Here is a 27,997-nt window from a genome sequence, read left to right on the forward strand (position 1 = left end):
TCAATTTAGAGAGGCCATTTAGAGCTCTTTGCAGTCTCTTTTTGTTTTAATTACCCTGAACAATTTAGTACCATCAGCAAACTTGGCCACCTCACTGCTCACCACTAACTCTAGATTGTTAATGTACAAGATAAATCAGTAAGCAAGCCCTGCAAGCTTACAGTGCTGCTGTCGATGACTCAGTATGAAATACATTAGTGAGGTCACTTCTCTTCGAGTCAACATACACACAGTGATCATTACAATCTCCCCAAGCTGAAAGAAGGGATTGGCTTATTCAAACTGTTATAGAATGCAGGTTGTCTTGGAATACCGATCACTCATACATAACAGAGAAAACCCATGGAATTACCCAAAAGCTCCAGTCAGTATTCCAGTTGTATGGAGGGGAGGCTTGAATTTTCTCTGTACACACACTAAGGTTTTCCTCTGAGTCCACCAACAGCTGACTGATAAGGCCATGATCCACTTCTTGAAGTGCCTGTGAACAAGGAATAAAAGTGTGCAGCTTAATAAACTGGAGTAAAATACAGCATTTCTAGCTAAACCTCTAATGCTGTGGATAAGCCATGAGGAACAAGGAAGGAACATTTCCAATCTACTTTGGTCTAATTAGGTTATAGAATTTCAAAATCTTTTACCCCTTGATTAGCTCATTGCATGCACATTATGCCTTTCATTTGTTGCACACAAGCTTCACATCTTCAGTTAAGGTTCCACTAATTCAACCAGCACTCAAACTCCTATATGAAATATCTTGAGGGAAAGTTATTTCTACCCATCCTCTCTTTCCATTCCAGACAGCATGTTCATTGTCAACTGTAAATGCTGCTCACAGTGTTGCTGAAAGACAGTCCTGGACATCCACTGCATTTCCCCTTTGCCGGCACATGCTGCCAAATCCTAAAGGTGTTTGAGAGGATTGTACCACTTCAGACTACTGGTGGGGTGGTGGTGCCCTGGGTGAATGCTCTGTGTCTTAACTACTTGTAAGGAGAAAACGAACAAGGTGGTTCAGTAATTTCCTTCCCGCAAGCAGAGATATGCTTGTGTGAGGATGGATTTTTAAAAATGATTCCCTACCTACAGTCTGAAGTGATACAAACTTTAGCCCATTCTACAGCATGTGTAGATCAGACTATAATCAGCACAGCACTAAGAAATACTACCTTTATTTTGTTAACTTTTTATGTGGGGCAAGTGTTTGACTCCCCCATTCCCAGAAGGTATGTGCTTTCTCACTTTGCGACTGCAGAGCAGGATCACTCAGTTGACCACAGAAGGTTTTAAGTTCTTCTTAAAAACCAGCAAAGCTAACCATCTAACATCAATATCCGCCATTTTGAGAATACTTAGCTTTGGAGTCTGGGACTTTAATTCTCTGGAGCAGTGAAGCTTTTCAGCCCAATGGCCACATTCCCTTCTAAGCAAGTGGTGGGTGGGGCCAGAAACAAAAGTGGGTGGAGCAACAAAAGTTGCTTTTATTTTTGTGCAGTAGTTTGGTTTCTACATGCACTCATATCCCTCTGTCCTCCATCCAAATGAACAAAAAGCATTATCAAAAGTCAAGGGTGTATTCTAACCACACAGAAACACTCAAGGAGGGTGTGAAGCAGGTCATGCCCCCGCCCCCCCATGCCTGTTTATTTTAATTTTCTTGCATGTGCTAGAGAGGAAAAAATATATGGAACTACTAAGCCATAATTCAGTGTTTCTTTAAAAATGAAAACTGCAGCACAATACCCTTTATATGTGAATAGCATAAATTTGACACTGAAAAAGAACACACAGGATTATCACCACAGCACCAATATATAGGTAAAGTATGCTGGTCCACATCATGCCTCAAGACTCTTGATCAAAGACTGCCAAGATAGCTCAGTCAGTAGAGCATGAGACTCAATCTCAGGCTTGTGGGTTCAAACCCAACTCTGTGATTCTATGAGTAAACAGTGGAGTTGGTAGGAACAAAGATATGAAGATCCCAAGGGTGGACAAGAGAAACAGTGCTCTTTAGAAAATCAGCTTTCACCCAGCTTAAAATAGGATTCTTAATGTATTATACAGTCAAACCTTGGTTCCCGAATGGCTTAGTTGCCAAACAAATCGGCTCCCAAACACCGCAAACCCGGAAGGAAGTGTTCTGGTTTGCAAATGTTTTTTGGAAACCGAACATCCGACACAGCTTCTGCTTGACCACAGGAAGCTCCTGCAGCCAATCGGAAGCCATGTCTTGGTTTTCGAATGGTTTTGGGAGTTGAATGGACTCCCAGAATGTATTAAGTTCGAGAACCAAGGTACCACTGTATATAGGAACGTATTCTAATTCACCAGCATTATAACACTATACAATTCCAACAGTATTTGCAAAAGGACAACCACATGGTAACGGCCGACAAATGTTTACTTTTAAACTTCTTTTGTAAATGAAGTTTACGAAAGATAATAATGGCAGTGAAAGGTTTCATTTTAAATTCATTTGTAAATGTTTTCTGTGGAAGCATCCTCAGAACACTCCAGAGCTGAGGGGGGTGTGGGTGGTCAAAAAATAAAGGACAAAGCATAGCCCTATCAGGTATGGAGTTTTTTAGCCCTCCCTTACAGGCTGGCTTACAACACACATAGCTTACACAGTCTATAGGATCAAAACGTCTTAAGAACTAGCATTTTAAAACAGGTTTATGTGCATATTAGGATTGCTCCTCCCTCTATTCCCCTCCAGGACTCCAGCACCATTTAACAGCTGTGTGACAGGCAGAAGTTCAACAAGTGAAGTTCTTCCTATTACTGGATCTGCATGGCAGGAAATTTGAACCCTTTTGCTTAAAGATACAGAATTCCTGCCAAGGAAAAAAAATGTTGGGCAGGAAAGAAAAAACCCGTGACCCATAGCCGGGTGTTAAGGGGAGTAGCAAGCAGCACATTTTCCCTTCAAAGGGGGAAACTTTTAGACCTCAAACGTCTACCTACTTTATCAGCAACGACTACCGATAGCTTGCAAGAGAACAAAAAAGAAGCACCTGGCAGGAGAGGACTCTGAATACAGGGACGCTATTTGAAACCTCCAAGTCCGCAGCCATCCACTAATAGACTGAAGAGCCTATTAAATTTTGCTTTTGCAAAATGGGTTGGGGGAGCAGAGGAAGCACAAGTGCAAAGTCAACGGGCAAAGATCGCAACGCTTACCATGGAGAGAAGAAAGAAGATGCAACCTGCAAGCGGGTTGTCTCAAAAATTAGCACCATAGGGCTGCCTGCAACGCCTCTCTCCCCAGCAATTTAAAGGGCCAGCAGCATTAAGCAAAATACACAGAGAGCGCGCGGAAAATGAGTTTCTCTCGCCTACGGCTACGAGAAGTGCCGGCTCCTTTCGAAGGAGGCGATTTGTCCGACCATTGACGCTTTGGCCAAGCTGCCCTGTGCTGTGGAGATGTTTACACTGGAAGGTTTTTGCGAGGGAATTTTAAAAGTTGCACTTACTGAGTGTGCAATATTTTTATTATTTAGGACAAAAATAAGAACCAGGATGGCTGGGATTTCACCCCTCGCCTTGAATAAAAGGTTTGTTTTTCAAAGGGGGGTGGGGTTAAGACCCAACCATATGTACAAACGAATATCATCTTTCTCTCACTCTTATATACAGTGTACACATTGAAATATGGTGTTGTGGAGGCATTTTCATGAGCGGAGTATTCTCTCAAGTCTGGCGATACCTCCCTCACATGGGCGCAGCCAGGATTTTTGTTAGGAGGGGCAGACTTTTGGGGGGGGGGCAGAACCTCTGATTTGTATTGATTTTGATGCAAAGTCCCTCTGCCCCCGCCCATGCTCCCTCATGTGTAGATGGTCACTATTAGTAATACTGTATATAAGTGGGACAAAACATTGCAGAGTAGTGGTTCTATTTCATTCATATTCAATTTTATCCCCCCCCCCCCATCCACTTTGAAGAGTCACTCAGCATTCTGTGGCTACTGAAGAATCATAGAATCATAGAGTTGGAAGAGACCACAAGGGCCATGGAGTCCAACCCCCTGCCAAGCAGGAAACACCATCAGAGCACTCCTGACATATGGTTGTCAAGCCTCTGCTTAAAGACCTCCAAAGAAGGAGACTCCACCACACTCCTTGGCAGCAAATTCCACTGTCGAACAGCTCTTACTGTCAGGAAGTTCTTCCTAATGTTTAGGTGGAATCTTCTTTCTTGTAGTTTGGATCCATTGCTCCGTGTCCGCTTCTCTGGAGCAGCAGAAAACAACCTTTCTCCCTCCTCTATGTGACATCCTTTTATATATTTGAACATGGCTATCATATCACCCCTTAACCTCCTCTTCTCCAGGCTAAACATGCCCAGCTCCCTTAGCCGTTCCTCATAAGGCTCAGTCCTCACTGGCTTGGTTTTTTGGGGAGGGGCGGAGAGAAGTTGAGCCCTTCGTTTTGTTTTACTAGATTTTTTTTACTTTTGCACACCTAGGCTCCCGCCCCCCTCCAGCCTGTTCATATCTCTTGTGCTACATAAGCAAGAGCAGACTCCCCCCCCCCCCCCGCCGAAGACTGAAATGATATCCTTTATTTAGCGTGTATTTCCAATAAAATAATAGCTCACCTTTCTGACCAAGGAGACACACTATACAGCATTACACACAATAAAACACAAGCACAATAAAACCACAACGAAAGACAAAACCAATAAAATAATTTGGCTAGTTGAACCTATGCTATATATATTTTACTGCGTGGTATATCAGCCACAGCATTGCATTTGAGTTCCATGTGCTTCAAAACAGAGCCACCTACAGGAACATAATGTGTTAACAAGCTTTTTTAAATGTAATTTTTTTAAAAAAAAAATTGTTTGTTTCACCGGTACAATCTCCGAGTGATGCGAGGTTCCAGTGGTTCCAAGCAAGGGTCTGATTTCCTTGTTTAACAAAGCAGGTTCTTTTTTGTAATTTATATTATTATTATTATTTCATTTTATAATGTATGTCAAACAGTGAGAACAAGTATAACTGACACAAATTAAAAGATGAAAAACACAACTATAAAGGCACATAGTATGGATAGTTGCATGAGTTAAAATAACAAAGTCCAAGTAAAGACTATCAATGTTTCAGTTCCGGATTAGGTCCTTCTCTTTTTATTTTTATTTTTATTACTCCTCCCTATGTTTATAGTTCACATTTTTGTTCTAATTTCCAGCGCTGATGGCTCTTTTCCCCCTTTATGCAGTCATTAGAGCTAGAATATTTTTGTACAAAAGCTGAGATTCACACAGCTTTATCAAAAAGTGTGCTGCCAGAAGTCTCTCAAGTCACAAGAGTTGGTGACTGTGAAATAATTGAACTGCTAATAATCTTACAATATAAATCTGGACCTGAAATGTTGGTGTTTGTGTGAAAGAGGGAATGAAGTAATAATAATAATAAAACTGAAATGTTTCCAGCGAATTGGAAACTTGGGGCTGGCTGAAACCCAGGTCTGCCGCTATTTGCGGTGGCCTCAAAAGATGGATGCTCTAGAGAAGCTGGAATATCAGAGTCTAGGCAGACTCAGGGCTCTCCAGAAGCTGGTATTCAATGGTGCACTCCCATCTGCTGAGAGGCTGCTGAATTTTCACTACCTGCTGTGGGCTCCCTGCTAAACAACCCAGAAGAGCCCACTGGGAGCTCCAAAGTTATTACAATAGGGTTGCTGAGAACCCAGCAGCTCTCTCTAGTGGCCATTGATGCTTGAAGCAAGCATCTCATGCCCTCCCAATCCCAGCCTCTGCTTTTCGTAACAAGCATGGATATAATAGCTCGCTGCTCCATTCTGTGCTGGCAGCAGACCCCTTCGTATAGACAATATTTCTACCCTTCGTTTTCCCCACCCCTGGGGAGCAAGAACTTGCGGGGTTCTTCTGCCTCGACCTTGAAATCTGTTCCTGCAAAGCTAGAGCTCCACTTGTGAATTTGTAGGATACATAGAAGCCCACTGCTAGGAACCGTGGGGGCTTCAGCCCCCACAATAAAATATTTGAGGAGGCCGGGCCACCACAAAGTTGATGGGCGTTCTCATTCAAATGGTGTGTGCACACTGCATCATACGATCAGTTATGTGGGGCGGGGCTCACCTGGGCCTCTGCAATATTTTATTCAAGTTGGCACCCCTAGTAGAATGGAAGGGCATCTGCACATGTGCAGCAGGGTATATTGTTGCCATCAAATAATGACAGCTATTAGAATAATAGAATCTCAGCTAAAGCATATGTGACAGATGGCCATCCAACCTCTGCTTAAAAACCTCCAAGGAAGGAGAGCCACAAGGGATAGATGAGTCTTGCCAAAAGGCACGTACAATTAGTAGGCCGAGGGCTGAAGATTGTCCACCTGTGCCCAGTCCAAATTGTATGCCCATAGCAACCCTGCCCTTACTATATGCTGTGGAATACAACTCCTATCAGCCCTGACCACTGACCACACTAGCTAGGGATAATGGGATATGGAAACCACCAGGTCTGAGAAGGCTGCTTTAAATTGTTTGTTTGTTTAGATCATCAGCTGGTACATGGATGAAAGCAATTATATTTAATGGTGGTAATCTGCCCTGTTGCCATGACAATAGATCCCTTCTATGCTAGCATGAGTCTTATTGAATCAAAACTAAAATATTGAACACATAGTTGCTTAGATCTCCGTTTCATGTTATTGAGAATGCAGGAGACAAAGCAGAGAAGATGAAAAATACATTTCAATGGCTTTTGTAACATTCTTTGTTTAATAAAGATCAGGTAAGAAGAACTATGTACAACAGGTCTCCTTTCCTTTCGCTATTTTCCAGCCCTCCTGCCTTCTGCTTGGGCCTGACCTCTTACACTAGATATGCAAAGCCAGCTTTCTAGACAAAGATGTGCCAGAATTCACCATGAATGTCTCCCTTGTTCTCTTATAATGGCAATGGTGCCCACCTGAGAGGTGCCAGAACTGAGTTCTGGTGAGTTCTGGCTGAAAACAAGCCCTGTAATGCAATATCTATATCGTCACATGTGCCTTTTTAGCTTCTGTTGGTAAAAGTAGGCTGAAAAGATTTAGGATGACAGTGCAGGTAAACGACCAAACTCAATTACCTGTGCATATGTTAAATCTGCTGAATTTCTCACCCTTGTTATCAACAATACAAGAAACAACTCATCAAATGAGATAACTGGTCTCTGAGCACAGGGAAGGGCAGAAAAACATACCGTATTTTTCCATCTACAAGATGCCCCCATGTATAGGACATCCCCTATTTTGGGGGATTCAGATTTAAGAAGATGGAGGGAGATGTATCTGTGTATATGAAACCCCCTAATTTTTGACATTATTTTTTAAGGGGAAAAAGCCTAGACTTTTTCACTACAGATATTACATTGCTAGGGGCATGGGACATTGCTAGGGACAAGAGATCTGTGACACCCCAGATGTTGGACTACATACCCTTTTTACATTTTTACATTACATTTCCCAGGGCTAAGCCATGAAATTGAAAACAGACTCTAGGCATGGCACAGTTAAGTCCAACTATTCCCATGGGTCATGAGACTATTTATTCTTATTCCCTGACAACACACAAGTTTGTTTGGGCAGTTTTCAAAAACCCCAGTGGCAATTAAGTTAAATGTAGTTAAATTAGTCATGGAGAATCAACAATCTGTTTTATCAGTAACTGGGAAAAAAGTTGCACAAGAGGAGTAGAATGTATTTATTAAAAATAACTGTTGTTCACTTTCCCTTCCAAACTAGAGGGGTTTACAAAATACACAAAAGCTTACCAAAAGTCACAACATATTAATATATCCAGATAATATGAATGACATTCAAAACATATTTGGTGTCATTTCAGGGGAAGATTCTTCACAATTCTTGCTGAATAACTAGGGCCACAAGCAATTTTATTAGTGCTGGCTGTTTTCATGGGGGATTTGTGAGGCAAAGGATCTTAGGAAGGTCATTCTAAAACCTGATCGTCAAGTGCAAATTCTGGGTTGTTTAGCCAAGGCACTTCTTAAAATTTCCTCCCTATCCAGTACCCTCTCTGCAGCTTCCCTCACAAAGATTAGAGCAGCTTCCCAATGAAATAACTGTAGGAAGACCAAAAGTGGCAGCCCTCTAGGCAGCAGACAGAGAGCTGTGATGTCAAAGCTGTGGTAACCTTAGTAAGTGTGACATTTACTGGGCAGAATGTGAATTCCTATTCTGTTGCAACACAAAGGCAGAGAGGCACATCTTTTTTCTTTTGCCCATACGTTTGGAGCCAAAGGCAAAACCAAAGAGAATACATTGTCAGCTATGATCAAGCAGAATTTGAAATCCTACAGCTGGGCAGTGCCCCGTCTTCTGATTTCTATCTGTTTGGGTAAGTAACTGAGCTAATGAACTACAGTACCTTCATTTTTAGGAGATTGGAGCAGGGAGAGGGGATCTGTGGTTTCTTCTTATAGTTGCTTGTGGCAAACTAAGGGTGCAATCCTATGCACGCTTACTTGTCTGGGATGCAAGTAAGCTCCACTCAACACAATGGAACATAGATTTGAGTAACATCCATAGAGTCAGTCTGAGTAGGTTGTGATCTGGGCTGTATCTTATTGGTCTATAGGCTATTTTGTAAAAGGTGGCTGAAGCGTATGCATCTGTAATTATGATAGACAGTCTTTAGTCTTTCACATTCTGTTACGTCTATGGTTCTATAATTTATGAAGTTTGGTTTTATAAGGTGATTTTTAAACAAAAGGGGGGCACACAGTTTTCCATTAAAAAATATATCCTAAAGGCAGAGAAGTTGCTTCTGTGCTAAACTTTTTACATCTGAAGTCAACCCCCCCATTTCTGCTTCTCAACAAGCAGCTATAATTATGTTGCCTTTTTACTTAAAGACAGAATGTGGGAGTTTTAGAGAAGGGGTTTAGCTGGGCAAATTTGTCCTCAGGTTTTGTATCATTAGGACTTTATGTCTCTTCTTGTTGTGATGTACTGACTGCAAACCCTAATGAGAGAGCTGCTATAAATACACTTTTTCTATGTCCTCCCTCATCCTGCAATTTGAAGAGATCTTGCGAGGTTATGCATAAACATTTGTCACAAAATCAGTTAAGGAGGACACAGTATTGTAATGTGTTTATTGCCTGGATATACAACCCTAGGCTGACCACGTCCAAAGAGAATAAGGCTCCTTTGTGTCTAACGCATGTGTAGTGGAGTGAATATTGATACTGTTATAGGTTGAGGGTGCCAAATGCCTGTCTTTAGTAAATCCTGGAAAGTAGGATAAAGTAAACAGTGGCGTGAAAAAAATGGAGGCTTGAGGACACAATGGCGTTGAAGGAAACAGAAACCAAGGGGAATGTACAACCGGGCCAAAGCTTTGTGTGTGACCTCAGGAGGCAATAAAAGCTGTGCAACTATAGGCATGGATAAGTGGGCAGGCAAAAGAGGGAGAAATAGGACTGATAGGGTTGTTGCAACTAGAAGCTGGAGGGACAATTACAGCCAGCTGTGGTTTCTACTGTCTCTGAACAACAGCCATCCCTAAGGCAAATGCCAAGATGAAGTGATGATGCTGATGGTGGTGGGCTGGGTTTCACATATTGATTTCAAAGAACTGTCCAAATTCTGTGTATGACGCTCCCATCTAGAAAACAAAAAGATGTCAGGATGCCAGCAACACCCTGCCTTCCAACATTGCACAGATGCACACAGGCACACTCCTGTGTGCTTGTATTACGGGAGGACAATATAAATAAATACAAGTGAACTAATAACCTTTTGCAATGTTAAGAGCAAGTCCTCCATGGCAACCTTCACAGTGAAGCCCAGGGAATGAGCTGGTAATTGAACCAAAGATGGGAATCTTTGGCTTCCAGCAAAGCTTGAAACACACACACTTCAGGTTTGATATTTGAAGGTGGCAGATAAATCAAGCTGGTTGTACTATTAAGAGCCAGTGTGGTGTAGTGGTTAGAGTATCGGACAAAGACCTGGGAAATCAGGATTTGAATCCCCACCAAGCCATGAGCTTATCCACACCTCAATTTGCCCTGCCACTTCCCGCAAGGGAAACCCAATCTTCAGTGCTAAATCGAAACAGAAAGGCAATTCTGTAAGTAAAAAAAAATCTTATTATATAAATTTGATCTATGGTGCAGTTACTAGCGCTACATAATACTTATTTTACATTTGGGGGGGGCTCTATCTTTTAGTGTAGCAGCACCCAAACTTTGGAACTCCCTGCCTATTGACATTAGGCAAGTGCCTTCACTGTCCTCTGTTCTGCACCTGCTAAATACATTTTTGTTTAGGGAAGTCTATCCAGATATGTAGCTTGTTGACATGTGTTTTAATCTAGGTTTTATTGTTTATTTTAATTTTTAAAAATGTATTTAGTTGTTTTTAACTGGGTTTTTTAATTACTGATAACCTCATTGTATTATTTTTCTAAACTGCTTTGTTGTTTTTAACAATCAATCAGTATATACATTTTATGAAATAAATTACAAAATAAAAATCCAGAATCTATAGAAGGGCTTGGCAACTGCAAATATATAAGCCCTGTGTTTTGATGTTGCTGCATATCTGGTACCAGGACAATAAAAGAAAACAATAACAAGAAAAACGTTGACTTTTGCCAATTTATAATATCTTAGCCTCGGTTCACCATCTGCAAAATAAGGATAATTATGATGTACCACATAAAATTGTTGTGAAAATAAAGCAGGGAATGAAATTATACCTAAATTATAAGGATAGTTCAAATGATCATTCTAAGGGCATTTTTTTAAAGTGAACCAGTTTAATTATTCTTATGCATAGGTCTTCCTTTTAACTGTGGGATGTTGAAGCTAAGATAGTCAGTCTAGGCACATGACAGTGATTCACAGGCTCAAGTTGCCATAGCAAAAACCCTTGTTGTATTTACCGAGTCTTTATTCTTCCTTTCTATATTGTTTGGTCCAGCCTCTCTTGAAGTGCACCTGTTACTCTCTCTCCACTTGGCTTCACAGGCTACCAAAGATGGCTGGATGACAATGATCTCTTTCAGGGCAAAGGATTTTGTAAACAGTTGAGCCCCTCAGCAAAGGTCATGAAATTAAAATGGATTTGCTAGATATCTGTGATCTTTTAAAAGCTTTAGTCAAATGCAGTAATGTATATGTTTCCATATATGAAGGAGTTATGGTGCATAAACACATTTCACGGACAACATGGTTTGGTTCTGCTTATTTATCATTTTTAAAATTCATGCATGTTGAGGGGGGGGGGAAACAGAGTTGGGGGGGCGGAGTGCTCTAACAACCCCACCTCCAACATTGAAATAATGAATGTGGGGATTGTGGGTCCATGTAGGCTAGCTGCCAATGTGCCCAGCTCTCCACGCATTGGGTGTGTGTTAGAAGGGCCCCATAGCTGTTTACCTTTGGGGTCCCTTCCCACTCTACAATTCCTGGGCCAATCAAAGTCCATCTTGGAGTGAAATGAGGGACTTCTAAACCTCCAGAGTAGATGGGGGGGGCACCCATGGGAGCGGGAGGGGCAGTTGGGAACATAGCTGTCAACGTTTCCCTTTTTAAAAGGGAAATTCCCTTATTCCGAATAGGATTCCTCGCAAGAAAAGGGAAAAGTTGACAGCTATTGTTGGGAAATCCTTTTGCACTAATGCTTATCCCTGCACTAGTACAAAAATGTATACCACCTGTATTCAGAATTATGGTTGAAACAACTGAAAATGCATCTCTTGTCAGCAGACTCAAAAAGTAAATCAGTACATACCCACCCTTTTATTTATTACCTATTCTCTCTCCCTTTCTATAATCTGCTATGAAGCCAGAACTTCCAGTCCTTTAAACCCCACACAACCCAGTTCGCCCACGCACAGAATCCCGCACATCCCCTAAATAATCACTACCTTCTGTAAGTCTCACCAAGAACATTCGTCTTTCTCTCTTCTTTTGCAGCTGTTTATGCTGGCGTTGGAAATGCAGCCAAGGAGAACAGAGCTATCTCAACCCATTCACCTGCCGCTTCCCCCACGACAGTGTTTCACACACATGGAATGAGTCTTGTGTCTCCATCTGTGTCCCAGAGTCCAAGCAGAGAGAAAGCCAAAGAGGGTGAAACGGTGACCCTTGGATGCCGGTTCCGAAGTTCCCATGGCTCATCTTTGAATAACCTAACAGTGAAATGGTACAAGGAGGATGAAAAAGGGTCAAGGGACCTAATGGAGAACAACATCACTGTATTGGCAAACTATACCAGAGCATTCCTGACAGGGAATTTATCTGAAGGCGATGCATCTTTGACTATCTTAAATGTGACAACCAGCGACCATGGCACTTATTTCTGCCAGGTGACCCTTTCCAATGGAGATGTGGTGACAGGAGGTGGCACAAAGCTCAGGATCCGCAGAGCGCTGGGTAATCTTATGTTTTGTTCATTTCTTTTCTAAATTAGCCCCAATATGCACTATACGCTATCCTACCACTTTAAACAATCATGACTGTCCTCTAGTCCAGGGGTTAGCAAACGTTTTCAACGTTTCCACCGTCCCTCAGACCTTGTGGGGGGCTGGACTATATTTTGGGGGGGGGGGGATGAACGAATTCCTATGCCCCACAAATAACCCAGAGATGCATTTTAAATAAAAGCACACATTCTACTCATGTAAAAACATACTAATTCCCGGACTGTCCACTGGCCGGATTTAGAAGGCAATTGGGCTGGATCCGGCCCCCGGGCCTTAGTTTGCCTACCCATGCTCTAGTCTCACCAGACTCCTGAGGAGCGTTGAGGGAGCTGTGAGTTGTTAGGAGACCCCTGTTCCCCCACAGAGCTACTATTATCAGGGAGGTTTATCAACGAATCACTCTTCACAGGGAGCTCTGAGAATCGTAGCTTTCTAAGGGGAATAGGGGGGCCTCCTAACAACTGTCTGTATTCTTAACAAACTACAGTTCTCAGGATTCTTTGGGGGGAAGCCATGGCTGTTTAAAGTGGTATTATACTGCCTTAAACATATAGTGCAGATGGAGCCTCAATAACAGCAGTAAACAAAATAGATTGAGTGGCGGGTGACTGAGTTTAAAGGGGGCAGTGCACCCTTCACCCTAATGGACTAGCCTCCACTGTCATGAATTAATAAAGCATGATGCGTCATGCTGCTCATCAAAAAAAATTGACAGATGCATGGCCAAGCCATAGGGCATATCTACGCTGTAGTTTTATATTGCATGGCTTCCTAGAAAGAATCCTGGGAGCTCTGTGGCTCGATGAGGGTGCTCAGTCCTGTCGAAAGCGTTACAGTGGTACCTTGGGTTAAGTACTTAATTCGTTCTGGAGGTCCGTTCTTAACCTGAAACTGTTCTTAACCTGAAGCACCACTTTAACTAATGCGGCCTTCTGCTGCTGCTGTGCTGCCAGAGCACGATTTCTGTTCTCATCCTGAAGCAAAGTTCTTAACCTGAGGTAATATTTTTGGATTAGCGGAGTCTGTAACCTGAAGCGTATGTAACCTGAAGCATATGTAACGTGAAACGTATGTAACCTGAGGTACCACTGTATTCTCCAAACACCTAGGGAGAGGATATGATGATGAAACTAGTTTAAGTCTGTGGTATAATGTGCATATAAGGCCACATCCCCACCATATAGTAAAAGCACTATTATGCCACTTTAAACAGTTATAACTTCTCCCAAACTATTCTGATAAATGTCATTTGTTAAGGGTGCTAAGAGTTCCCCTCACAGAACTACAGCTCCCAGAGTTCCCTGGGAAGAAGGATTGATTGTTAACCTGTTGTGACAATTCTAGCTCTGTGAAGGGAATAGGGGTCTCCTAACACTCTTGGCACTCTGAACAAACCACAGTTCCCAGGATTCACTGCAGGGAAGCCATGATTGTTAAAGTGCCATAATAGTGTTTTATACATGTAGATGCGTTGATATGCACATCGTTGTGTGATTAATGTATGACCAGTGACATGCTTCTGACTTCTCTAATTATTTGAGTACAGTGGTACCTCGGGTTACATACACTTCAGGTTACATATGCTTCAGGTTACAGGCTCCGCTAATCCAGACATAGTACCTCGTGTTAAGAACTTTGCTTTAGGATGAGAACAGAAATTGTGCTCTGGCGGCGCGGCGGCAGCGGGAGGCCCCATTAACTAAAGTGGTGCTTCAGGTTAAGAACAGTTTCAGGTTAAGAACGGACCTCCAGAACGAATTACGTACTTAAGCCGAGGTACCACTGTATCAACTTACATGTTTTGTTTGTTTATGTGCTCTTAATATGCCAAAACAGTTTACAACTGTGAAAACCAATCCCTAATTAAAATACACAATAACATTAAAACACCTCTAATTAAAATATGCAATACAGCAATTTATAAAATTAAAACCATCAAATCCCAAGTTCAATTCAGAAGACAGCGGATGAGCAAGCACACAGGTCATGTGGTCATAATTATGTCAGTGGAAAGTAGATCACTGACCCACATGAGGGTAATTAGTAAAAGGATCAGCTGGGCTCCTAAATACAAAATCTGGGGCTTAACACACTTTGCAGCAGGAGAGAGCCCCCAGCAGCAGAGTTTAAACTCACAAAAGTCAAGCAGCAGTATAGCATGGGATATAGGCTATTAAACTCTTTTCATATCTCATTTATTTGCATACAGCGCTCCTCATTTCTACCCCTCTTGTAATGAACAGGCCACATTGTTAAATAAGTTTTAAAAGACTTTACTTACAAAACTTAAATGGCAATTCCAACTGACTCATCTCCACTCCCAGTACAAACCTTGGTAGTACTTGTGTTACCTTGCTAGGAAAACATGGGAAGGCACAGACCATAAGACCAAAGCCAGGCTGGAGATCTTCTGTAGAGCAGAGTTTGCTGCCAGAGAAATGTAACAGGCCTAATATTTATAAATTCTTAACAGGAATAATTGTCTTATGCTTGTTTTGTCAGTTTAATGTAGATTGTAAAGTCCCTGGAATGGGGACAGCTTACATTCTACATTATTTGTATAGAAACAGGGCTTAGTATTAGCACAATATGAATGTTAAATAGTGGTGGAGTTCGTTACTCATAATCTACCAACCTACCTCAGTCACACTCTCTTCAAACTGTGTTCCAATTCACACAATTGGTTCTTGCTGTGTGTGTGTGTAATATATATATATATATATATATATATATATATATATATATATATTTGTTAGGCTTTCTCACTCTATTTTAAAAAGGCCCCTAGGCTGCGAATGTCCTCAGTTTTCCTAGGGAGATATTTTTGTCATTTTGTACGTAAAATAGTCTAGTCTGTAATGCAGAACATTACACCCCAAGAGTGTCTCTCGTTGTTCCTCTCACAGGTTTAGCAAACATAGATCCAAATCTGCCCCCTCAGTTTCTCAGTGCAGCCTCTTCCAGCCAGTGTGCATTGAGTTTTCCTTACAATTCTCTATATTCAAGACGATTGATTTCTGATGCCTCTGTGCATTTCCCCTCAGGACTGTTTGGCATAGAAGAATCCATTGGAACAATCATTGGTGTGGTGGCAGCTGGCATTGGCGGCATGTTAGTTCTAATAGTAGTTTTAACTCCTCAGCTGAGGAAGTGCCTTCCATGTGCTAAAGCAACGTCGAACCAAGGTATGGTGACAGCAAAATGCTTGTTTGCCAGAATTATAGATGCAAGGCATATTTGTTGCCAAATGCTTTCAGAAAAACAAGCTTTATACTGAATAACAACTAAAGAGATCTAAGAGAGATTGCCAGTGCTGATATATCCAACGACCCAAGCAAATCTCTGAACTTCATTTTCTGAAAGGCTGGCCAGCTGCAAAAAGGGCAGGGGGCAGCTTTAAGCATGGTGTAGAAGAGGAAATTTCAGCAGATGGAGCTAGTCTCTCAACGGAGAGGCTCTGCAGCACAATTTCTCCCATTGCTATACCTTCAAGATAGCTGATGATAGATCGCTTCAAGGTTGCTATACAAGGTAGTTGACCTTCCAGATTTTGCTGGACTTCAACCATTGGGAGCCCAATAACTTGGGCACCATATTGGCTACCTCTGGATGGAATAACTGCTTATAGGTGATAGCTGAAGGAGGAGCCTGATGGAATTGGTCTGTCAGCAGAGCCAGTGGTGGAGGCCTCCAGTCCTGTCCCTGCATTTACTATAGCCTCGTGGAATTGCTATTGGCAGGTAAAGGTAGCAGTGAGGCTGGGGTTTGAGAAGAGCTGATGGAGGAAACCTGCAGTTGCATCTCTCTTCTATTGTTTATGTATAGACATACAGTACTATGCTTTCTTATTAAATAAACACCACAATTGCTATCTGTATATATCTGTATGCTCAGCGATCTTCAAAGCATTTGGGGTTGTTTTGCCAAATTCTCTCTTTCTCTCTCTCTCTCTCTCTCTCTCTCTCTGTGTGTGTGTATACATACACACACATACACCACAAAAACAAAAAACCCACTTAAAGAGGAAATAGTCTGAATGTTCTGTAAACAGGCACAGCAAGGTTCTTGAAGCAGATTGAACAAATACACAAGGAAGAAGCTGAATTGCACTGAGAAGATTAAGACAGCAGTCCTAAAAATACTTACCTGAAAGGTAGCTACAGTGAAACCAATAGGTGTTTGTAATCTGAGTGAAAGCTTTTCAGATTATAGTCCTTGAGATGGTGTTAGAGCTGGTAGCAGCACACAGCCTGCTACAATGGCTCTGACTTCAAGGACTTACTGCATGATTCTCTGTCTAAGAAACCAAGTGTAGCACAAAACAGTTGGATTGAAAAGCTTGCCACATGTTTAAATTCATCTGGATGTTATTGAGTTGCTGCAGCTGTCTCCATTCTAATTCTTTCAGGACCAATAAAACAACCATAAAAGGTCCCTTCAAGGTGCAGAGCTGAACAAGGCCAATGTAAACACAAGAAATGATTCTACATTACCATGATTAACATGAATTTTGTACTGCTCTTGTATGTTATATTTGTGGCAAGGGTTTGGCCAACCTACAGTGGAGCCAAATAATCAGAAGTGCTTGCACAGCTCAAGCACATTACTACATTAACTTTGTGATCATACAGGGCTGCGTACACATTATACCTTTAAAGTACATTTGAAACACAGCTTCCTTGGCAGTGCCCAGAATTCTTTGATAGGAAAAATGTGCTTTGAACATGCTTCAAATGTATATTGTGAAAAATGAGTTGTAAAATACCTAGTTGCATTATATTGTGTCATATCCTCTACTTCATTGTTTATTTACTTAATCTTTTTTTCTTCCTCCACAGCATAACTTGGACAGCATGGTTAAAGTAATTGCCAGATTTGCCACCGACTATATAGTTTTCTGAATGTAAGCAAAAATGTCAGTTGTTTGAGTGTTTTCTATAGTCTACCTAAAAATGGTATAATAAAAAGGCTTTACCATCCTTTTAGAATATATGCCTCAAATTGTGACTACAGTTTAGTCATAAGATAAGCATCCTTTTCCAAAAAAAAACACACAACCCTTTTACAATAGCATCCTCACTACTAAATAAAAGAAGAAAACTATATTAAAGCATAGAAAGGGGGTGGTTGCACTGAGCATTATATCTTCTCCAGACACAATAAGCCAGTGTGTGGCCAAGATGGCTGAACCTCCTGTTCTCTATCAGTAAAAAGCTCTCTGCTGTATTCAGGGATCTTATGGTGCCTTTCTGCACTTAGAGTATCTCTCTTACACTTCCTGTTCCATAGGACTGTCACTTTATAGGAACACAGCATCACCAACCACAAAGAACCTGTGGAGGTCCAGGATGGTTTGGGCACATGCACTGTAGTTATGCGGACTTACTGTGTGCACCACTTCTTTAAAAGATCATAGCATGGCATTTCAAAAACACTTTTGTAGGGCACGTTTTCCATAACAAGATAAAACAAGAAGCCTATGAATCTGTGCAACCAACAGGTGTAGAGGTCATTGTTTAATCTGTCATTTACAGAAATCTGAAGATACATACACAGTTCAGAAGCTGCTAGTCTAGTTGAATGATATACAAAATACAGAGAGCTTAAAGTGGAACGAAACTGAAGGTTTCCATTATAAAGTAGTCTTAATGCCTACATTTCCCATAACTGCATACAGGGTAAATATGGCCACACAGAAAATTTGGCCAGAAGGCATAGCGTCGGTTAAAAGGGGCAGATCTCCAACACTTGGCTGCTTCTCTGTCACATTGGCATATGATTTTTTGACATCTGTCTAACATTGTATCTGAAAAAGAGAAAAACCAGGTGGATAGTTAAAATGTAATAACAGCACCAAACTGGAACAACTAGCCACAAATTGTTAATGTCTATTGGCATTTGTTATTCATTGCAGCTGCTTTGGGAATCGTGATAGACCAGGAAGGAAGGAAATAAAACTATAAATCAAAATAAGTAAGTCATTCTTAAAGTTTAGGCTCAGATTTCTGAAAGCAGTTACAATAACAGGTAGCAGATAGGGACAGTTTTCACAATGGTCAGATTTATTATTATTATTATTATTATTATTATTATTATTGATTAAATTTGTATACTGTCCATCCAAAGATCCCAGGGCAGTTCACAACAGAAAAATACAAAATGAGAACACAAAATGGATAATAAAACAAAACCCAACCAATAACCCCCCCCACACACAAACACATTAAAAAAGCCACAGAACGTTAATCAACCAAAGGCCTGGTTATAGAGAAATGTTTTTCCCTGGTGCCTAAAGATATGTAAGCCTCGCTGGGGAGAGCATTCCACAAACAGGGAGCCACCACAGAAAAGGCCCGTTCTTGTGTTGCCACGCTCCAGACTGCTTGTGTAGGAGGCACATGAAGAAGGTCCTCAGATGGTGATTGAAGGATCTGGGTTGTTCATATGGGGAGAGGCATTTGGGGCTTTTTGGTCTAGAAAAGAGTGAGTAAGTGACATGATAGTGGTGTATAAAATTATGCATGGGGTAGAATCCGTGTATAGAGATAGGGTATGGATAGAGATAAGTTTTTCTTCCTCAATGCTGAATGCTGAATGCTGAAAGATCCAGGACAGAAAAAGGAAGTACTTCTTCACACTGTGTGTAGTTAAACTATGGAATTGAAATCAGTGGATTTAAGTCTACTCTTAGTAGACCCTAACACTAGATCATGCATTGCTTATCAAGATAAAATGGATAAATACAATGAAATTAAAATTGTTACCTTACCACATACCACAGTATTGTCATTACAGGTCCATTTATATCTACGTATTATGGGGTTACAGCCTTGTTCCTCTGCGAAGCCATAACAGCAGTCATGTTCATGACAGCACCTTTAAGCAATAGAGATTGAATTGTACCCATTATATTTTGTGAGCATTTCTTCAAGGCCCATCCAAGATTTAAAAAGAGGCATGTGCCAATACAGAAGTCCCATATTTTTCGCTCTATAAGACGCACCAGACCATAAGACGCACCTAGTTTTTGGAGGAGGAAAACAAGAAAAAAAATATTCTGAATCCCAGAAGCCAGAACAGCAAGAGGGATCGCTGCACAGCGAAAGCAGTGATCCCTCTTGCTGTTCTGGCTTCTGGATTAGCTATGCAGCCTGCATTCGCTCCATAAGACGCACACACATTTCCCCTTACTTTTTAGGAGGGGAAAAGTGAGTCTTATAGAGCAAAAAATACGGTAAATTCTTCAACTAGACAGGCACTCTCCAATATTGTTTCAAGTACTTCTAGTGTTTCAGGGAAAGCCCATTAAGTTTTTACATTAAGTATTTATCCCTCTGTAATCATTCATTGGGACGCGGGCGGCGCTGTGGGTAAAACCTCAGCGCCTAGGACTTGCCGATCGCATGGTCGGCGGTTCGAATCCCCGCGGCGGGGTGCGCTCCTGTCGCTCGGTCCCAGCGCCTGCCAACCTAGCAGTTCGAAAGCACGTCAAAGTGCAAGTAGATAAATAGGGACTGCTTACTAGCGGGAAGGTACACGGCGTTCCGTGTGCTGCGCTGGCTCGCCAGATGCAGCTTCGTCACGCTGGCCACGTGACCCGGAAGTGTCTGCGGACAGCGCTCGCCCCCGGCCTATAGAGTGAGATGAGCGCACAACCCTAGAGTCTGGCAAGACTGGCCCGTACGGGCAGGGGTACCTTTACCTTTTACTTTAATCATTCATTTGGTAAACAAAGAACAAGAGCGCAGTGCATGCAAATATTACACCTACCACTTCTCTCAGTGAAGCAAGGGTTAAATCAAATTTATCTCTAGTGAAAGTCCACTGGTTCCAAATCAAGTTAAAAGAGGACACACGACATTCCTTTTCTCTCATTGCATTCTCTCAACTTAGCAACATGGTAATGTCATCTGGCATAATAAAGGGCAGGTTTTGTTATGCGCTGATCATGTTACCTATTATTCTCAGTACTCACTCACCAGCACTATGTGATTTTGTCGCTGCTTTCTGCTACCATAATTAGGGATGGGGAAATCTGTCAAATTTGGTTTCTCATTTTCAATTCTCAGGTTCTGTTCTGCACATTTTCCCCAATTTTTGAAGTCCTCAAGAAAATTCATAATCATTTTAGTGCATTTTCCCCCTCTTAATGTACATGTTTCTATGTAAGTTTGCATAATATACACATTTATGCAAAGCATAAATTCCCCTAAAATAATGCATTTTTGTATGTTATTTTTCACTAACATATGCATTTTATGGATGCTTTACCCCAATACAGGATTTTTTTGCACACATTACTTGTCTGGAGAAAGGCACTGCAAATTTCAGAGCAGTGTGAATTTTGAAGGATAGCTGTGTTTTGGTTCTTGTATTGTTGTGGAATATGTGAATTTGGTAGGTTCACCTTTAAATGTGAACGGGATCAAATTTCTGCCCCATCCCTAACCACAATATAGTTTCCTACAGTTTCTCTTCCAAATTAAACCTGCCATCATTTCAAGGGTATTAAATAAGGTTGGATAAATTCAATTGAAGAATGACACTTGGGGATGTCATTGATGTCCTTACCAGTCTGTTTTGTCCTTAGGCCATCCTCTTCCTCCTGGGCCACAGTAGCATCCATAACCTAAATATGCCAAAGGAAATCGTCTTGTGCCACACTTTATGGCTCCAGATAACTCAAGGAGGCCTCTTTTGTGTACAGAATGGTTCTTCCCAAGAACACTATTCCAAACTGCAAAGGCAGAAGTAAAATTTTAGTTCATCTGAGTAAAAAACCATTACTCAAAATCTTAGTTTCCCATCTTTACACTTTCCCAGTTCTGAATTAATATATGTATTATTGATAATATCTTCAAAATGCACTATTGCTCACAAAGAGTTATACAACTCTACACACATCATTTCTGCAACCAAGGGTCTGCCTTGCATTCCCATTCATTTCAGTTGAGAAAGACATTCCAGGTTAGCTCCATTCACTTAAATGTACAGGTGTCGTCCCCCCACTAATGCGGGGATTACGTTTTGGGCCCCTGCGCACATAAGTGAACTTGCGTAAAGTGGGGAGCAACCCACTTTAATAGGGGGGGCGTGCAGGGAGGAGAGAACGAGAAAGAGACTTGTTATGTACTGAAGTTCTCACCCTGGGCCAGCAGGGGGATACTGTAGATAGTTATGCAAATGAAGGATCGAAAGTGATGTTCAGTGATTGGATAGTTTGTATGCAAATGAAGAATTGAAAGTGACGTTCAGGGATTGGATAGTTTTAGAAAGTTGTTACAGTAACGAGGTTCTGGAGCTCTATATAAGCAGGCTGACTGAGCTCTTCAGTTCAGTTCTGTTCCAGCTTACAAATAAAGAGCTGCTTTGGAAGAATCGCTGTGTCGTCTGATATGTTCACCCACAACTTAACAAGACTCACAAGCACCGCTGGGGCTGCTGCTTGGAAGTTGCCTGGGGCCGCTGCCTAGCCTGCCCCAAGCCTCCCCTCGATTGGGGCCACTGCCCAGTGCAAGGGAAGGCTAATCTATTTACTTATTTTGCAGCAACCTGCACAAATGTAGTCACACGCAAGTGGAATGCGGGTGCCTGTATTAGGGCACACTACATATGCACACACAGAATTCTGGATCAGATATGTCTAAACGTTATCAGGATCAGCATCATTTTTCCTACAGAACTTCTTTGACGTTATTTAGAGTTTTTCCTTTAATCTATATATTTGTATTATATAAACACATTTGGTTCTTGCAAAATGGAAAATGTGTTTCATCATAGCCAATTCTAAGGAAATTGCATAGGCTTTAAATGTTTAGACTCCAAAGGCACTTTGGTTAAAGCATTCTGCTGAATCCAAGACTTAAACAGGCTTCAGAAACACAAGTGTCTCTGCACTATAAACCTGAGGAAAGTGGCAATGTACCTCATCGTCTACTTCAGGATGATTTAACAGGGACATTTAACAACTGCCAAGACGAAAAACAAAATCTCAAACTGAAGACTACTGTCTTAATACAGACCGCCTATTGTTTTTTGATACATTCCTTGGCTATCAAGTATGCATTCTGAAAAAATGTAGCATTCCTTCTCTACTTCACAGTATTCAAGCCTAATTTTAATAAACATGTAAGCAGCAGCTCTGTCTTGAAAAGGAAACACAAACAAACAGCAGCAATAAACAAAATAAAAAAATCCTTCCAGTAGCACCTTTAAGACCAACTAAGTTAGTTCTTGGTATGAGCTTTCGTGTGCAAGCACACTTCTTCAGATACCACAGCAGCAATGTCTGTGCCATAACTGTGAGGTGATTCAGGTTTTAAAGGCACAGAGTCCACTCTAAACATATTAGTTACAAATAAAACATTGCAGTTAACAGAAGTCTGTTTTAAAAAAACTTTTTAAAAAATGAGAAAAGCCTCCCAATCTGTATGTATAGAAGAAAGGAGTATATATGAATTCCTTGCTGAAAATTATTGTACTATAAGAACAGCATAAATGTTCAAGGTGATTGACAAAGTATTAAAGTACACAAATTGCAATCTTCATTTCTCAGTATTGAAAGAGCTGACAGGAAGGGAAAGAGCATGCAACTTAATGCAATTCTCACTCATTCCTGCTACAAAGTAATTAAATTCCAAGCTGAGTATACTTTTGAGGCTATGTCAATCAATAACTGAATTTGTTTACACAATTAAGACCAGCCCTTTACCTGATGAACTATTTCATTAAATTGTTCTTTCCGACTCAAATAGCCAAGACAATGTTGCTAAGAAAAGTTGAACAGGTTTTTAAATGCCCAGCAGGCCCAGTTTCTTGTAGTTACAAAAATGTGCCTGGCAGTTGGGGTGGGATCTTATGATCTCAACTTTCCTGGCACGATGAAGTTTACACTGGCAGGCATGAAGCTGCAGTAATATAGGCGTCCTCAAATAATTACGGTAAAAGGCCTTGCAATAACGGTCTCACATGCTTCGGTTCTGCTGTGTGCTGCTTCTGTAGTGGGGCCTTATAAAAAGAGCTTTATTTCCTTCCTCCCATCCACCCTGGACTTTAGATGAATAAAAACTAGCTATTCACATTTCGCTGTTTAAAGTACAGGGAAGAAGCAAACAGATAGTTACAGCATGAACAAAGACAAACATTCAGATATGAGAAAGACACCTGGCAATATGCCAAAGCACCTAAGACCAAGCCATTCTATTGACCTAATTCCACTGGAGCATTTTTCAGTGTCTAATAACAGCCTGAACAATGTCCTGGTGCAAATCCCACTGCACTGAAATAAGTCCACCCATTTGAAGGAGTTTTATCATACAGTACTTTGTAAACTTTTGAACTTATGAACTTTCAGACTTGTAAACACAGTGGAACATGTTTCGCCTGCACTATTTACATGCTCAAACAATGCACAGTTATCATTAAAATCAGACACCGAAAGCCCAGTTCCAGGACGATGATGACAATATGAAAAAGATAAGCTTACTCACCTGCCCAAAAGCTGTTTGCTTTGGTCGATAAGAATGGTGTAAAGCCCAGTAATGAAACCTCTGCACTAAGGGGGGCACAAAAGCACAGGTGTTTTTATGAGGTCAGCAGCTAGATTGCTTGGCATCTATTTTGTACTTACCTGCTTGAAACAACAGCAGTGTCACCAGCCGGAGTTCCATTTGGAGGTCAACTCAGAATGACCCCCACCCTTTCACTCGGACACGCATAGCCTGACTGTCTAGAGAGTCTCCCTGTAGTTCTGCTGTCAAACTGAGCCAAGGAGTGGGAGTGTATAAACACTCTGACAAGGCTGCTCCTCTACGGTCTACTCTCAGAGCTAAATATATGTGTGTGTGTGTATATATATATATAGTTAAAGGTGAGACACTTCCTTCTGTGTTTCAAGTGCCCACTGTCCAGAGACTGATGGAAGGCCCAATTCACTAAGAACCTTTACCTTACTAAGAACACATCTGGCAAACACAGTTCAGTGCCTCTGTTTGCACGTTGTTCCTTTTGGGAGGGGTTGTCGGGAGGGAATTATGTCTCTTGGACAGGTTTAGATGCTGCAGCCAATAAGCCGGGAGCTCCTTTCCTAAGCTGTTTGCTTACATCCTCAACTGACCCCTCCAAGTCGTTTCACTGCTGTGTTTGCTACAGTCCAGCTTTTATAACTGGGTAGCATTTGAGTTTATAGGCACTGGCAGGAATTTTCTAATTAAAAACAACAACAACTGCAAATGCCAAGCTGAAACAATAAGCTTCTACCTACAATTTCCTGAGATTTCAACACACTAATTGACGTTCTAGAAGTGGTTCAGGTAGGCTTGTAAATGTTAACTGTAATTTCTTTGGCTGCTCATTGCCTTAAGGGTGCATCGTAACTTTAAACCAGGGACAGGGGAATGTGACCCTCCTGAGGGCCACAAGTTCCCCATCGCTGCTTTAAATTATTGATTTCATACCAATAAACACCACACTACTATGCCTGAGAATCAGACGTTGAGGATCATCAACAGAGCGTGATCATTGCAAAATGGTTGCATGCCACCCCAATCTCTGAGCTCAGGGTTCGGCTTCCTTGGAATGAGGGACAGCAGAGACTGGTGTATTGATGATACTATGGTTTATTTACATGCATATGTTACCTGAGCCTACAGTGGAGGAACTGACAGTATTAACAACCCAAGAGTATGGTTACCAGATTTTTTTCAATGAATCCGGGGACACTTTTTTTTTTTTTTTTTTTTTTGAAGCTGAGTAGCAACAGGAGTCAGTAGTGGGGACGGTGAGGCAAAAGACCCTGGGCCCAAGCACACATGCATATTGTATAAAGGTGCAAAGCCCTTATTTTGCACCCTGTGAAACATAAATGTGCAGAGTTTTTTAAAAACTGGGCAACAGTGTACTGCCTGCCCGTGACTCCTGCCCCCTTCCCCCTTTGTTTTGACAGATCAGGGGAGGCTCGGGAGTCATAGGCGGGCAGCTGTTGCCCAGTTTTTTAAAAAAAACCTCTGCACATTTATGTTTCACAGGGTGCAAAAGAAGGGTTTTGCACCTTGCCTGGCAGAGAAATCACGTGCCTTGCGCCCCTCCTGGGCATCCGCCCGTCCGCCCATGACTCCTGAGCCTCCCCCAATCCGTCAAAACAAAGGAGGAAGGGGGCAGGAGATCTGTACCACCGGACATCCCTGGTTCCCCTTTGGCAGTGGCAGCAGCAGCAGCAGCGAGCAGCTCCTGAAGCCAGCCAGAGCCAACTGCGCTACCAGGCTGGCTCTGGGCTGCTGAGGCTGCCACTGCCATGTTTTCCGGGGACAGATTTGCAAATCTGGGGACATTCTGGGGATGGAATTTGTCCAGGGACAGATTTGCAGAACCGGGGATGTCTGGTAACCCTACCCAAGAGGGTCTTGCTTCCCCCAGCCACACCCTTGGATTCCAGCAGAAATCAGGCATGGCTCTTTCTCTCAGCTGCCCAGCCTGCTTATTGCCTCTAGCTTCTAGCTCACAACATCAACCCCTGCTTTTGCTTTCTTATTACCAGACAGTGGAGGGAAGGAGGCATACCCATTTGCTCTCTGGCAGAGAGCCACTTATTTTGTTACATTAAAGGCCCATACTTTGGGGGTCACTATAAAGAACCTGGCCTGGCTATTCCAGCAATTTGAACCCTAATGAATCCAGTACAACCCCAATGCCCCCTAACTCTCTCTCACACACACCTGCACAGTCCTTAGGATAGTCATCAGAGGCTCTTATCTAGGTTCTCCCACTGAGGTTAAGCAGGAGATAATTTCTGTAGAACTTTTAGTGGATTTAGAACTGGGCATAAACTGTTTTCCTGTTTTATTTTTAGGCCTGTTCTTATACTGATTTTATACAAGACTGTTTTTATTTTGTTTAGGATTCCTTGCTTTCACATTTCTTCTATTAAAACTGATTTAATTATTGGATAGCAGTGAAAAAAGCAGGTGAAAAAACTGGGTCAAAAAAGCATTTGTGTTTTAATTTTATGGACTGTTTCATGTTCTTCTTTTTTAGATTTTTAATTCTCTTTATGAGTTTTATCTGCCTTTTATTGTATAATATAGATTTTTTAAAAATTTTCAGGGATTTTGCTAGTTGCTCAGAATCTTATTTTTCTCCTTCTTCTTTTAGAAAAGATGGAACAAAATTATTATAAATAACATTTCTGGGAACCAGTGCCAGCTCCCTTGTGGTAACCTGCTTTTTCCTCATTTCCATTCAGATGAGAGGTGGGGAAGATTATAGACGTGGTGACAGCTAGACGGTTGCTAACATTTTCCCATTATTTCTTCCAGGTTTTCCATCTTGATCTTTTGCTGTCCTTCCTCTTTCATCCCCCTTGTATCCCCTTTTGGGTTTCTCCCTTCTTACTCTCACTTTATGAATGGTGCGTTGGTTAAATGAGCCCTGTTGAAGGGTCAGTGCCTGGAGCAAAAACAAAAATCCAGACTGGCCTCGCCTCTCTCAGAATAGCCCTACTGCATAATGAAAATAAATCTGTCATCACAACCTTGTGCATTTCAGTTTCATCTCAGTTTTAGCTTCCTTTATTGCCCAGAATTCTTATGCTCAACTCATAGTCCCATAATCTGGTATTGAGAGAGAAGTGGGAAAATGAAGAGTTCAAATTCCACATATACCCAATGCTTTATTTTCTCGAGCAGTGGTTCCCAACTTTTTTTTGGCCATGCCCCACCTAAGCATCTCTAAAATCCTGATGTCCCCGACCCCCTGTGATATATAATTCTTATAATCCAAAAAGTGAACTCCTATTCATGTGACAGAAGCCTAAAAGGTCATTTGCTGTTAATACCTCATTTTCAAATTGTCCCCCTTAAAAATCAAATTGCCCCCCTGTGGGGCATGTGCCCCACGTTGGGAAGCACGGTTCTAGAGAAAAAAGTGCCAGAATGCATCTCCCTCAGAAGACCCACCCTAGAGCCCAAAGAAGATCTCTTTGGGCTGGGTGAGGGGCAGTCTCCTCATTAGCCAGAGGCTTGTTTAAGCTGCTCAGCTGAGGCAAGGGGAGCCTTCCACGCAGCTTAACAAGCCCCCATCATTGGGGCTTTCTCAGCTGAGGCACAGAGAGGCCTCCATGCCTCAGCTGCGCAGCCAAACAGCCCCACGCCCATCTCACCAGCTCACATGAACCAGAGCAGCGTTGGGTCTTGCTTAGCTGAAGTGCAGAGAGGCTTCCATGCCTCAGATGAACAACCTAACAAGCTTCCACCCATGCCTCTCTGACTCGTGTGAGCTGAGCAGCTGGGGGCTTGTTTAGAGGAGGCACGGCTTTCTGTGCGTCAGCTGAGAGGCTGAAGAGTCTCAGCAAAGCCCCACTAAGCCTCCAGTTCATGAGGAGACCCTCTCCAGAGCCTGTAGAAAATGTTCCCTTCTGGCTCCCAGGAGGGTCTCCTCCAGGGGTGGAGGTGCTTTGTGGGGCTTTGCTGAGGCTGGTCACTTCTGGGGCCCAGCTGAGAGGTGCCAGAATGCTGTTCCGGCAAGTT

The 27,997-nt window shown here is 42.0% G+C and overlaps 3 protein-coding genes across 6 annotated transcripts in view; 1 reads left to right on the top strand and 2 right to left on the bottom strand.

Annotated features, from left to right (window-relative positions):
• GRAMD1C (GRAM domain containing 1C) overlaps positions 1-3,283 on the bottom strand; it is a 63,319-nt gene extending 60,036 nt beyond the window's left edge. Inside the window, exons 1-2 of one of the 3 annotated variants that reach the window (XM_081004322.1) lie at positions 3,187-3,283; positions 353-481 (exon numbers count right to left, since the gene is read on the bottom strand). In XM_081004322.1, the coding sequence (XP_080860448.1) occupies positions 353-481; positions 3,187-3,189 (132 nt within the window). In that variant the 5' untranslated portion in view covers positions 3,190-3,283. Of the gene's footprint in view, positions 1-352; positions 482-3,020; positions 3,096-3,186 lie in introns of those variants that run through there. The other 2 variants (XM_081004321.1, XM_081004324.1) reach the window with 2 other exon arrangements.
• A 4,528-nt stretch (positions 3,284-7,811) lies between these two features.
• LOC308476604 (uncharacterized protein) lies at positions 7,812-27,929 on the top strand. Of its 2 annotated transcripts, XR_013985988.1 has the most exons (5): positions 7,812-8,375; positions 11,968-12,426; positions 15,521-15,661; positions 17,315-17,379; positions 26,789-27,929. XR_013985988.1 is itself a non-coding variant. In XM_081004341.1 (4 exons), the coding sequence occupies exons 1-4, from the start codon at positions 8,309-8,311 to the stop codon at positions 17,317-17,319; spliced, it is 672 nt and encodes a 223-aa protein (XP_080860467.1). In that variant the 5' UTR covers positions 7,813-8,308; the 3' UTR covers positions 17,320-17,455. The 2 variants fall into 2 exon arrangements, 1 of the variants encoding a protein (XP_080860467.1); XM_081004341.1 differs by lacking the exon at positions 26,789-27,929 and having other exon boundaries at positions 7,813-8,375; positions 17,315-17,455.
• On the bottom strand, positions 17,957-25,188 carry LOC308476605 (phospholipase A2-like). The gene is made up of 4 exons (XM_081004342.1): positions 24,106-25,188; positions 21,048-21,213; positions 19,246-19,352; positions 17,957-18,282 (listed from the first exon to the last, which is right to left on the bottom strand). The coding sequence occupies exons 1-4, from the start codon at positions 24,143-24,145 to the stop codon at positions 18,122-18,124; spliced, it is 474 nt and encodes a 157-aa protein (XP_080860468.1). The 5' UTR covers positions 24,146-25,188; the 3' UTR covers positions 17,957-18,121.
• Positions 27,930-27,997: the final 68 nt, after the last annotated feature.

This window comes from Podarcis pityusensis, assembly GCF_964106645.2.
Source record: "Podarcis pityusensis genome assembly, chromosome: 4".
Lineage (NCBI taxonomy): Eukaryota > Metazoa > Chordata > Lepidosauria > Squamata > Lacertidae > Podarcis > Podarcis pityusensis.